This window comes from Eumetopias jubatus, unplaced genomic scaffold (genome assembly GCF_037043125.1).
Source record: "Eumetopias jubatus isolate StellerSeaLion01/CBP00866 unplaced genomic scaffold, mEumJub1_p1.0 scaffold_11, whole genome shotgun sequence".
NCBI classification, from domain to species: domain Eukaryota; kingdom Metazoa; phylum Chordata; class Mammalia; order Carnivora; family Otariidae; genus Eumetopias; species Eumetopias jubatus.
The window spans coordinates 56,312,692-56,326,143 of record NW_028274817.1 but is presented as its reverse complement, the minus strand read 5'-3'; the positions used below and the strand labels follow the sequence as shown (position 1 = coordinate 56,326,143).

The 13,452-nt window shown below is 34.2% G+C and overlaps 1 protein-coding gene across 3 annotated transcripts in view; it reads right to left on the bottom strand.

Moving 5' to 3' along the window:
* CHM (CHM Rab escort protein) overlaps positions 1 to 13,452 on the bottom strand; it is a 207,726-nt gene that overhangs the window by 115,071 nt on the left and 79,203 nt on the right. For 2 of the 3 annotated variants that reach the window (XM_028101500.2, XM_088028708.1), the window contains exons 5-8: positions 10,719 to 11,106; positions 5,450 to 5,566; positions 4,826 to 4,946; positions 3,151 to 3,376 (exon numbers count right to left, since the gene is read on the bottom strand). In XM_028101500.2, the coding sequence (XP_027957301.1) occupies positions 3,151 to 3,376; positions 4,826 to 4,946; positions 5,450 to 5,566; positions 10,719 to 11,106 (852 nt within the window). The remainder of the gene's footprint in view (positions 1 to 3,150; positions 3,377 to 4,825; positions 4,947 to 5,449; positions 5,567 to 10,718; positions 11,107 to 13,452) is intronic. The other variant, XM_028101501.2, reaches the window with a different exon arrangement.

Here is a 13,452-nt window from a genome sequence, read left to right as displayed (position 1 = left end):
AAGAAACACCTAAATTCACTGCAGTGAAAATGCAGAACACCAAAAACAATCTTAAAAACAACCTGAGAGAAAAGAAATATGATTTATAAAGAAATGAAAATTAGGCTGACATCAATTTTTCAACAGCAAAAGAAGGAATCCAAATGACAGTGGAATAAAATTTTAAAGTACTGAGAAAAAGAACTGCCAACCTAGAAATGATTTCCTCACAAATCTTCCCTCAAAACAAAAAGACAAAAAAAAGTTATGTTCATATACAAACTAGGCATTTACTGCCAACAGATGTAAACCAGAGGAACTTTTAAAATTAGGTACTTCAAAAGGAAGGAACAGACTCCTATTAACAAGATTCATCCTGCTTGGTAAGACAGAGATTGTCAAATGGGATTAAAAATATGTAATAATTTGCTATTGAGAGCCCCAAATACAGACTCAGAAGACTCAGAGATGGAGAAAGATAAAACAGGCAAACACTAATAAGTTGTAGTAGCTATTATAATATCAGATAAAGTAGACTTTAAGGAAAAAAAATGCATTATTAGGGATGGAGAAGTCAGCAAATAATGTAAAATATTACATTCATCAGGAAGATTAAATAGTTATAAATTTAAATGATCTTAACAAATTGCCTCAAAATAAATATAAGGTAAAAACTGACAGAACTATAGGGAGAAACTGAGAAATCAAACATCATAATGGGAGATTTTAAAATACTTTATTACTGGTAGATCAAAGGAAAAAACTCAACAAAATTTGCAAATTACAAAAAAAATTTGCAAATTATAACTTGAAGCCTGCCTTATTAGACTCCAAGACCAATAGAGAACCCTGTGCCCAAGAACTAAACACATTCTTCTTGAACATAAATGGAAAAATTACAAAAATTGATGACATACTAAGTCATAACATAAAGCTCGAAGTATTAATACCATAAAAACATGTTTTCCATAGCAGCAATGTCCACAATAGCCAAACTGTGGAAGGAGCCAAGATGCCCTTCAACAGATGAATGGATAAAGATGTGGTTCGTATATACAATGGAGTATTACTCAGCCATCAGAAAGGATGAATACCTACCATTTACATCGACATGGATGGAAGTGGAGGGTATTATGCTAAGTGAAATATGTCAATAAGATAAAGACAATTATCATATGGTTTCACTCATATGTGGAATATAAGAAATAGGGCAGAGGACAATAGAGAAGGGAGGAAAAACTGAATGGGAAGAAATCTGAGAGGGAGACAAACCATGAGAGACTCTTGACTCCAGAAAACAAACTGAGGGTTGTGGATAAGGAGGAGGGTGGGGGGATGGAGTAACCAAGTGATGGGCATTAAAGGAGGTCACGTGATGTGATGAGCATTGGGTGTTATATGCAACTAATGAATCACTGAACATTGTATCAAAAAGTAATGATGCACACTATGTTGGCTAATTGAACTTAAATAAAAAAAAACATTTTCCAGACGTAACTTAATTTTCTACAATGAAATTAGATGGTAAGAGCAAAAGAATCAACCAAATCAGCTATTTTAAAACCTCTCATAATGGGGCACCTCGGTGGCTCAGTGGGTTACGCGCCTGCCTTCAGCTCAGTTCATGGTCCTGGACTCCCGGGATCGAGCCCCACATCAGCCTCCCTGCTCAGTGGGGATTCTGCTTCTCCCTCTCCCACCCCCCTGCTTGTGCACTCTGTCAAATAAATAAATCTTAAAAAATAAAATAAAACCTTCTTCAACAATCCATGGGTCAATGTAGAAAACATAATGGAAATTAAGATATTTAGGACTAAAAGATAATGAAAATAATACATAATAACTGTGAAGAGTCAAAAGAGGAGTTGGCACTTTATCATCTCAAATGCTTATATTAGAAAATAAAAACGATATTTAACATTTAACATTGGGTTTCATCCTAAGAATTGGCAGGGACAGAAAAGGGGAGGGATGAACTGAACAAAACCCAAAGTAAGTAAAATAAAGGAGATAATAAAGAATGGAAATTAATGAACTAGGAACACAAAGCTGTAATAGAAAGAATCAAAAAGCCAAAAAGTTGATTCTTCAAAAACATAATAGACTGTAAAACTTGCTCAAGGTTACATGGCCAATGAATGGAGAAGCCAGGACTTAAATCTTGGTAGTCTGTCTCCATAGTCCAGGTTTTTAACTACCATGCTCCACTACCCTAAAAGTGCTAAGTATAAAAAGAAAAGATTGTTATGTTTGACTACATTAATCTTAATGACCTCCATGCATCATGAATACCATAAAGCAAGATATATGCAACACATACAACTAAGAAAAGATTAGTATTCAGAACAAAATCTCCTACAAATCAATAAGGAAAATACAGTAACACAAGAGACTAATGGAAAAACACAGGAACATGCATTTCACGAAAGAGAAAACATGAATATAAAATAACCATATGAGAAGATGCTCCTCCTCATAAGTAGTCTAGGAAATGCAAAATAAAAGTATAATGTGAGGCTACTTTATGTGAGTCAGACTGAAAAAAACTTAAAAACCTAATGACAAATGTTGGCAAAGATGTAGACCTATGGAAATTCTTATATACTGCTGTGGGATGTAAACTGGTACAGTGCTCTGGAGAAAAATTTGGGTACTATCTTGTATGAACATTCATATACCCCATGACTTGGAAATTCCACTCCTAGATATGTATCCTAGAGAAATTCTTGAGCATATATATCCAGAAACATACACAAAGATGTTAATAACAGCAAAAAACAAAACAAAAAAACCAAAACAAACAAACAAAAAAACCCCTGGAAACATCTTGTCTCTACCAAAAGAAAAATGGACAAATAAATTATGGTCTATTCACAATGGAATACTACATAGCAATGAAAGTAACTCTAATTATGCAAAACAAGGATGATGTTTTGAAACATAATATTGAGTGAAATAAGGAATTTACAGTGGGGTTCTATTTTATGAAGTTCAAACACAGGCCAAACTGAGTATCAGATAGGTAGGTAGGCAAATACATAGATTTATAAAAGAGCAGAACAACAAAGTATGCTTGCATATACTAAATCTTGAATAAATCTCATTTTTGTTTTTTTAATTTTCATCTTTTATTACCTTAAGAAGAAACAAGAGAACCAATGCCAGTCTTACCTGCAGAAACACTGAGGAAGTTCTCCTTGGCCATATAAAGGAAACAAAAATGGAGTGTTGCCATACCGCCCAAGACAGCGAAGAAAGTTTTTGGTAGCTTTGAGACCATCTACGGTATTGCAGGCTGTCTCTGATGTCATTGCAATTGAATGAAGGACAAAGTACCGGAGGTTGGGGGTTAATTTTTGAGTTTTTAAATACTCAGAAAATGTAATCTCCTCATAGGCTATGTAAAGATAAAAATTTATCAGTTAAAATCAGAACCAAACTTCCAATTTAAAAAACACTGCACAAAAGAGATCAAGCCTGTTCAAAACACTTGGCAAAGGACCCAGGTGGTAAATATTACATTTTAGACAGAAACCACAGATTTTAGGGGAAAAAAAGGAACTAGAAACAATCTCACTATCTTAACTGAATTAATGGCACAATTTTTAAGCTTTAAACAATGAATCTTTAGTAGTTTACAGACTTAAAAAAATTAGAAAAATATTAAATAATTCATTAACCATCACAATAGGTTTCCATAATTGGCAATAATTAACTTTATTATCATTAAAACTGCAGAATAATGTCAATAATTACACTTTGAAATATTAAATATGACAAATGGCAATTTTTTGGTGAAAACAATGATAGAGCGATACTTAATTTTTTTGAAATGTGTATTTCTTACTAAAGCTAAGAACAATAAACTATGACTAAAAAGTAAGGAAGTTAATTTCTGTGTGGCTAATGGAATCAGTCTTACTGCCTTATAGCACACCTCAAAACAAGGGACCCCTAAAAACTACTCATTTAAAGAACAGAAAAAAATGTAATTGGACTGTTAGTGGTAGGAAATACAACTCCATGATGAAAGAGAAAAACATAAAAATTATAAAAATTTACTTAGAGAACATAAGTTTATACCACTGTGAAGAACGATTTGGCAGTATCTAATGGACATGAAGCTTTAAGAGCAAGAGCCTGACTTTTAATATTCCATCAAGTAAAAAAAAAAAAACAAAACTGCTCTATTTCTCATTGTAACCTTATAAATGAAACATCAATAGAATATTCCTATTTTGGATAATGTTTCCAGGCAAAGCACTTAAAAAGTATAAAGCTCTGATACTAAACGGAGATATTCAATTTTCAACAAACTCTAAAGTAACTGTATGATTTGGGTCAAAGCCAAGACTAGAAACCATCATGTCCTCTAATACAATCCCCATACCATCTAGCTTCTTTTTCTTAATCAGTCAAAATGAATAATTCAATATACCAAGCAAAAGTAATCCTGGGAAAATGAAAAAAATATACAGATTTTTTTAACTGCTGAAAAAAATTAATGGAACAATGAAAAGAGAATATCATCTATGAAGAACTAGTTGACAGCAGTATTTACTTAACAAGAATAAAAACTTCCACAATGATGAAAACATTCTATAGCTGTACTGTAGCCATAGTAGCTAATAACCACATGTGGCTACTGAGCACTTCAAATATGGCTAGTCCAACTGAGGAACTGAATTTTAAATTTTATTTAATTCTAATTAATGTTAATTTAAATAGCTACATGTTATTCATGGCAAACCTCCTGGAGAAATGAGCGGCTTACTACATTAGAGCAAGCATATTAAAATAAGAAAGCTCAAATAACTAGAGAACACAATTTAATAGAAAACAATACCTTTATATTCATCAGGATGTTTTTCATACTCCATACAAAATGTAAGAAACTTCATTAGCATTCGCTTTTCTACCATAGTAAGTTGTTTGCTATTAAAGACATCTGCTCTAGAACAAGGAACCTGAAAAACATTATTTTAAGTTAAAAAACTGCTTTCTAGTGATACAAATATTCCAAATTACATTTTTTCCTTTTAACTATAACAAGATCATTATTTCCATTCTAGCCATTCATGTTACCTTCCATCAGTTCTAATGGCATCTCTGTTGGCCTCAGAGCTAATTAACTTGTGAGCTCTCTTACTTAGTTCTGCCAAGTTGCTCCTTATGCCATTAAAAGGCCAATGGCATGTCACCCCTAACTGGGTACAAATGACAGCTCAAATCTAGCAATACTGCCTGATATTAACCTTTTCTCAACACCAACATCAGGCTGCAGAATAACTCATGAAAAAATTAACACTAGAAATTTTAACTGAGTAATCTCTTACTATTTACTTTTACCATGCAGGACTGGAATTTGCTGCTTTGCCAGGAAAATAACAATCCTATTTGCTTATCCTTCCAAAACATATCATAATAACTTAAGCTCATACCCAGTTACAATACTTCAGTAGCAAAGTACCTGTTCCACTCTTCCTTCTCGAAATACAAGAATCCTGGTAATATTTTTGAACTCTGCATATCGACTTACATTAGATTTGATTAAAAGATCAATTAGCAATCCTCGAGAATACAGCAGCTGTACAAAGAAAATATTTTACAGGATGAAATAAAAGGTAAAATTGTGGAAAAACTGATAAATGCTAAATAAAGATATATATAATCCCACTACATTTTTAAATATTTGTAAAAAGCATTCTACCTATTAATACTGTCATACATAACACACTTTACAACAGGTTTACAATTGATTATCTGAAATTCAAAACCCAAAAAACTCTGGAATTCAAAGTTTTTCCATAATTTGGCAACAAAATGACCCAAACTGATATAAGGCTCTTCTGTCTTTGCCCCACTTACTGTGAATATTCATACATTTGACTGCAGGAATATTAATAGGTTTAATTATAGAGTGCGTCCTCAGACTCTGCTAAGACTGTTGTTACATCATCTATAGCATATCAGCATATGTACTGTATTACTTTCTAAAATAATTTTTTAAATCTCAATAACAGAACACACCAGTCCCAAGGGTTTTGAATAGGAGACCGTAGCCTTATAAAACAACAACTGGTCATTAAGAAGACACCAGCTCGCTGGACTTCCTCACCAAACAAAAAAGAAAAAGATTGGTTATGCATTTCCACCACAAGAGTTGAATTTTAAGGTCCCTCTATCATCCTAGCAGGCTAGATTTAAATGATATGTCTTTTTCAAGAAGTGAGGATGATGGGTATCGCCAGCATGCATGTGAGGAATTGATTTAATCATTCACATCGCTCATAAACAATATCAGACAGACAAAAACAACTTCAACAGTATTATCTAGCATGTTCTAAATTTAACCATATGGTTAAATGCAACAAATTTGGCTATGTCCTATAATGATATACCTTTAAGTACCTATAAATAAATGTTAAAAATGTAAATGTTACATCTGTAATAGGGGAGAGAAAGAAAACAATTAGCTTTACTACAAAGAAAAAGGGAATTTCAAAAAAATCAATCCAAACTGGTTAGTCTGAGTATCCAAGAGGTCAGTAAAGACTTTGAAAATCAGTATCAGTTAGGTGAATTTTTATAAAGTCCAGCATTGTACAGAACAAAGCTGGCATTGCTTCTTTTTCTGAAACTAATCCAATTACCCTGACTAAATATAGCATGTTAATTCATTATCTTCAGCCTAATACCCTACACAACTGATATAGCCCATGTTTTTAAGAATATATTGCCAAGTATTCTGTAATTATAATAAAAAATAGGTACTTCAAATACCTAATTCGTTTCAATACTTGAAATTCAATGATCCCTCAGTAGTCATAATAATTTCACAAATATTAACCAAACACAAGATGTATTTTCACTTAATAAGATCTAGTAAAGCTTAAGATTTAATGCCAGCTTAAAAATAATGCATTTAAGATAACACTGAAGAGAACACATTTCAATTAAAACTACACTAAACTTTTGTCTGAAGCTTAGTAATAACAAGTAAGTATTTAAACCTACGCCTCTTTTTCACCACTAAGTGATGTAACAGAAATTTCAGTGATGAGAGGCTAAAGAACACCAAGTATCCTTCAATAGAAAAATGGATAAAGTTGTGTGTATATATATATATATATATACACAATGGAATTACTTGGTAATAAAAAAGAATGAAATCTTGCCTTTTGCAACAACATGGATGGACCTAGAGGGCAGTATACTAAGTGAAATAAATCAGAGAAAGACAAATACCATATGATTTCACTTATATGTGGAATCTAAAAAACAAAACAAATGAACAAAGAAACAAAAAACCAGACTCTCAACTACAGAGAACAAACTGGGGAGTTGCCAGAGAGGAGATGGGTGGCTGTGGTTGGGTGAATGAAATAGATAAAGGGAATTAAGAGGTACAAACTTACAGTTATAAAATAAGTAAGTCATGGAGATGAGAAGTACAGCACAGGGAATATAGTCAATAATATTATAACAATGTTGTATGGTGACAGATGGTGAGTAATAGTGGTGAGCAATTAGTAAATGTATAGAATTGTCCAGTCAATATGTTGTATAACTGAAACTAATATAATATTGTATGTTAATTATACTTCAATAAAAAGAATATTTCAATGTGATTAAAATATTGACAATTAGATTTAATAATTAATCATTTTTGCTTCACTTGGCCATGTTGGTTCCATAATTATTAAAGGTATGGACTTTCTTAGAAAAGAGTTTTAATTGGTTAAGACCTTCAACTTTGATTTTCTCTATTACTATAAGAAGCATATTATACTATAATAATAATATATACACTATATAAAAATGGTAAGTATTTTATTTAACCTACCCTGAGTAGTATAAGACTACTTTTTAAAAGGCTATATTTGGGGCGCCTGGGTGGCTCAGTTGGTTAAACATCTGCCTTCGGCTCAGGTCATGATCCTGGAGTCCCGGGATCGAGTCCCACATCGGGCTCCCTGCTCAGCGGGGACCCTGCTTCTCCTCCTCCCTCTGCCTGCTGCTCTGCCTCCTTGTGCTCTCCATCTCTCTGTCAAATAAATAAATAAAATCTTTAAAAAAAAAAATAAAATAAAAAAAAATAAAAGGCTATATTTATGTGGGTAAAGCACCACAGTAATGTGTGTGTCAGTTTTACCATGATGACTTTGAGATCGAACGCATGTAGAAATGTCAAGTAGGTTGGAGACATCAAACTGGACTTTAGGAAAGAGGTAGGGCTTGAAATAGATATTTGGCAATCATCCTAAATTTAGATGCCATAACTGAAACTAGAACTGAAAGAATTTCCAAGGAGTAACTGATTGCCCCAATATCATGGAATGTACTGCTTTCTAGACCATAGGTACTGAGTAAATATTCACTAAATGACTTCAAAACTAAAAAATGATAATAAACCTCTTATATTGCAATGGTTCTGCATTCTTTAGCTACTGCTGCTTCTGTAGGATGAATTTATTATTGATTATTTTTTAAATATATAAAACCATGAAAACTACTATGCAGGACAAAGTAAACTGCCTTGACTTCTCTAGACACATCTGTTTTTAATTTACCCTAAAAGACAAACTATTGTGATCCACTGAAACTCATGAAAATACCCAGAAATCTTAAGTCTCCTCAAACATCTTAGCATCTAATTAAACTATCTCCCTCTCCACTACAATCAGCATTCACTTTCTTTCATACAAGTGAATAATTTCCTACACTAATTCCAAAAACTGATACACCACCTTCTACCATTTTCCTTTGCAATATTTATACTGTATTTCAGCTACCATAAGGGTTAGAGACTATTATAAACTACTGCTGATTCTTTTTTTTTTTTTAATTTGAGAGAGAAAGAGAAGAAGAGAAAGTGAGAGAGGAGTACAAGCAGGGAGGAGGGGGAGAAGCAGGCTCCCTGCAGGGGGTTTGATCCCAGGACCCTGGAATCATGACCTGAGCCAAAGGCAGACGCTTAACCGACTGAGCCACCCAGGCGCCGCACTAGTGTTGATTCTTAACCAAAATTTATATCATTTAAATTAGGCATTCCATATTCCAAGTAACTAACTAAAAATGAAAATTTCAGAACAAAGCCCATTTGTAACTTGACTACTTCAGTTTTTTTATTTTTTGGTTTTGTAAAACTTATTTTCTGTTCATGAGAACAGGAAACCATTAATAAACTATGATTAAACTTCCACCCAGAAATCAATAGCCAAGGTAACATGGAAAAAATGCTAGATTTCAAAGCACGGCAGGGTCACAGTAGCTGAAGGTGGAATAGATGGCACAGAAATATGAAGTAGGACCAAAGTAGCAGTTAACTCAAGAGCAGAACAGAATCAGATACAGAAAGCTATGTGATGGAAAGAAACAAAGGGTAGTAAAAATATACTCGTATTTTTAGGCATCAGGTTCAAAGAGAGCAGCAGTGCAAGTATATGGGATTATATCAGCAAAATGTGAGGACTATGCAATTAGTCTCTCTTTATTCTGTAACTTGAACTTCAAGAGAGCACATTAAATTGAAAAGCTGAGTTTTGAAGCAAGTCTAATATTATTTACTATGCTCTCCTACTTCTTTTTAATTTCTTATTGTTTGCCCTCAATTTATGGGATTTAGTCTGTTTCTTTCTACTTTCTCCCAGCCCTATATCTAACTTTTTTTTTAAGATTTGTATTTATTTATTTGAGAGAAAGAAAGAGAGCGAGTATGCACAGGAGTTGGGGGGGAGGGCAGAGGGAGAAGTAGATTCCCCACTGAGCAGGGAGCCAGCCGGACGTGGGGCTCTATTCATCGGCCCTGGGATCAAGACCTGACCTGAAGGCAGACATTTAACCAACTAAGCTATCCAGGTGCACCCTATATCTAACCTTTTAAGACCATCCTTACTGGTTTTCTGTTCTTTTTGCACTACATTAACCTTGCTTCCTATAAACCCAATATAACATTGTACTCTCCAAAGACTCAGGGACCTCCTCTGAAGTTACACTGACCTAACATCAGAGTTTGGGACTGAAACATAACCAAAGAATAGCATTGTTTCCAGCCTCCCTCCCCCGCCAACCATTAAATTATTCTCTCAAGCCCTCATACCTGAACAGGTGATTTTCAAAAATGCATTGGTTTATTCAGAATGTTGATCATCATACAGACTTTTTTTAAAGATTTTATTTATTTATTTGACAGAGAGACACAGTGAGAGAGGGAACACAAGCAGGGGGAGTGAGAGTGGGAGAAACAGGCTTCCCGCAGAGCAGGGAGCCCGATGTGGGGCTCGATCCCAGGACCCTGAGATCGAAGGCAGACGCTTAACGACTAAGCCATCCAGGTGCCCCCATACAGATGTTAAAATAGTTATAGAAGGGCTAAAAAAAAGTTCATTTAATAAACTAACTATAAATATAAATTTATAATTAGGCTCATTAGAATTTTTCTCTTGATAGATTTCTTGGTGTCCATGTAGTAGAAGAATATTAGAGTGGACTCTGCTCCAGTACAAATGTATTCTTGTGCTACAGTACTGAGCATTTTTAATGCATTTTTAAACCTGTATTTAAAGAATATTTTAACTGAATTATAAATTTCTGGCTACTATCTCTTTATAAAAAAAAATGTTCCACACTTCAAAAAATAAAATTACGATAATTGGGTTTATGGTCCCAGATGCTATTTTCAATCAATTAAAAATTTGTATTATTCTAATGATAAGATGAAGAAAATTAGTACTTACTTTTGATACCAAATCAATATTAAATCTCCTGCCTTCTTTAATAATTTGTGAGTAAGTAATCCTATTTTTCTTTGGTGGCAATGCAATGTCTTCTGCTGTAGGCACATTTTCACTTGTTTCTTCTTCTGAAGCTGACTTCACACAAGTTTTATCGTCATAACGTTTTTCTTTTTCCCCTGTTACTTCCACATCGTTTATTTCTAGGGCAGGCTCTAGATCACTGCTTGGAGTTTGTTCTGTGGGCATTTCACAGCTCACAGTGCATAATGACTCATCTTCTGAAGGCAGATAGGCGGAATGTGCAGCTTCTGTGGGGCTTCCAGATATCACAGAAGCATGATTTTTCTGCAGTGCACCAGCTTCTTCAACATCTTCATGTAAATCCTGACTAATGAGAAACCATAATAACAACACACTTTTGATAATTGTACTGACATTTTTATATTATTTTAATGGTGATTTTTATTTCTTTACCCCATTTATATTATCAAGTTCAGTATACATTTTGCCTTATATGAACCACACACTAAACATTCATCTGTTAAAGTTTCAATACAATATGAAACATAATTAATATTTGAAAAATATACATCAAGATTTCAGAGTTTAGTAGGGTCTGTCACACGTACTTTTGAGAATTTAATGCCATCAAGGGAATTGTATTTTAGAAACAAATCAAAAGTGCTTATGAGCACAGGCTTCAGAATAAACAGGACAATGTTCAAATCCTGACCCTGTGATTAGGTAACTCGAGTTATATTTTACTATATACGAGTATATTTTATATATTATATATATATATTTAGTATATTAGTAAAATATACTAAATACGAGTATATTTTACTACCCTCACACAACATCTCCTGACCAGAGAGTTATGCAAAGATTCAGGTCTAGTGGAAGTAGTATTGGGTCTCATTTAACAAGTAGACCGGAGTACACCTAGTTAAATTCACCGCACTCTGCCCAAGGACCAAACGCTGCCCAATGAAGGCAAGGATAGACTGCAGATAACTGGCCTGAACTTAGACAAGTTATTTATCCTCTCTGATCTAAATTATCCATCTATAACATATGGATAATAGCATCTACCTCACAAGATTGTTTTGAAGATTAATAGTTTAGTCTTCATGGTATCATGTGCAAAGAACCTGTCACAGGGCCTAGCACATAGTAAATGCTCAACAATGGTACTTATCAAAGATTATTACTTTTGATGATGGGACAGAGCTAGAAAAAGTCTGCCATAAAATATAAGTTGGCCTATCACAATGTGGTATCTAAGAGGATCCTTTGTATTCTTTCCTGCTTTATTTTGTTTTAGTATTAGTTTCTATTACTCTACTGGAAGTCCCAATTCCAAAATTACTACTGATAAAACAGGCTCCTGTTCAATCTACCCGCATTATGCATTTCACTTTCATGGTTTATCCTCCACAGAACCTACATTTCATTGAGTTGTCCTACTGTGCAACACTAAAAATGCCAATGATAGGTCTTGGGAAGTAAACACCTGATAACTGATTGCTCAAGAACTTATAGCAGCTCTTCCTTGTATGGTTTCTAAGCCCTACCCCATAAAATCTTCTTCCTGCCTCTAACCCATATCACCTTCTTTATCAACTATTTTCTGGTCTTACTGCTCTTGTTTTCAGACATATCATCTCTCTGAATCTATCAACTCCAATCTCCATGTTTTGGACCATATCATTTGTGTCTCCTGGGTTATTCATCCCACTCCCCATAATATTGTTAATTCTCCTATTCTCAAAAATAAGCACGTACTTTAACAATCTATCCACTGTAAGAAAAATTTTAAATATTTCCCCCAAAAACTTCCTTAAACCAACCATACATATCATTCTATTACTTCATGTCCCCAAAATACACACATGCAGTTTACCTTGCATTTATTTATCAGTTCCTTTTAACAGTCCTTTGGTTGTTCAGGATATACTTTATCTTCTGAAGTAGACTTTAATTCCCTTGAGGGAAGACCAGAACATCTCTACTTATATGTCCCTCACAGCACCTACAGCACTGCTCTACAGATGTGCTAATAAATTATTGAAGAATAAATGGTTTCTACATGCCAAGGGTGTGCGTGCTTGTGTGTGTGTGTGTGTGTGTGTGTGTGTGTGTGTGTGTGTGTGTGTGTAAACATGAAACAAACTGAATCTGTAGAAAAACATAACATAGGAAGCCAGGAAAAAGCAATAAATTATAAGTCTGAGTACACTTAAAAAATGTCTTATTACAATTAATACAAAACACTATAATAAAAAAGTTACAATGAAAGAGTAACATAACTTAAATGTCAAAAAAAAAAGCGCTGGAGAGAAGAGCTAAGATGGTGGAATAGAAGGATCCTAGCTCTTCTCCTTTGAAAACAACTAGATAACTATCAAATCATTCTGAATACCCAAGAAATCAACCTGAGGACTGACAGAACAAACTACACAACTAGAGGGAGAGAAGAGGTCACATGGAGGAAGGTAGGAAGTGCAGAGACATGCTCTGGGGGAGAAACAGATCTCTCATGCTGTAGAGGGGAGGGAGCCCTGGTCTGGGAGAAAGGCAAGGGAGAGAGAAGCATACAGGGGAACACATTCCACTGGCTGGGAAAACAAAAGGGGCAGATTTGTGAGTTTTTGCAACCAGCAGGGATTGAAGACTAGAGTTTTAGAGATCCACAGCATGGCTGAGATAGAGCCTGGAGAGCAAACTGCACTGA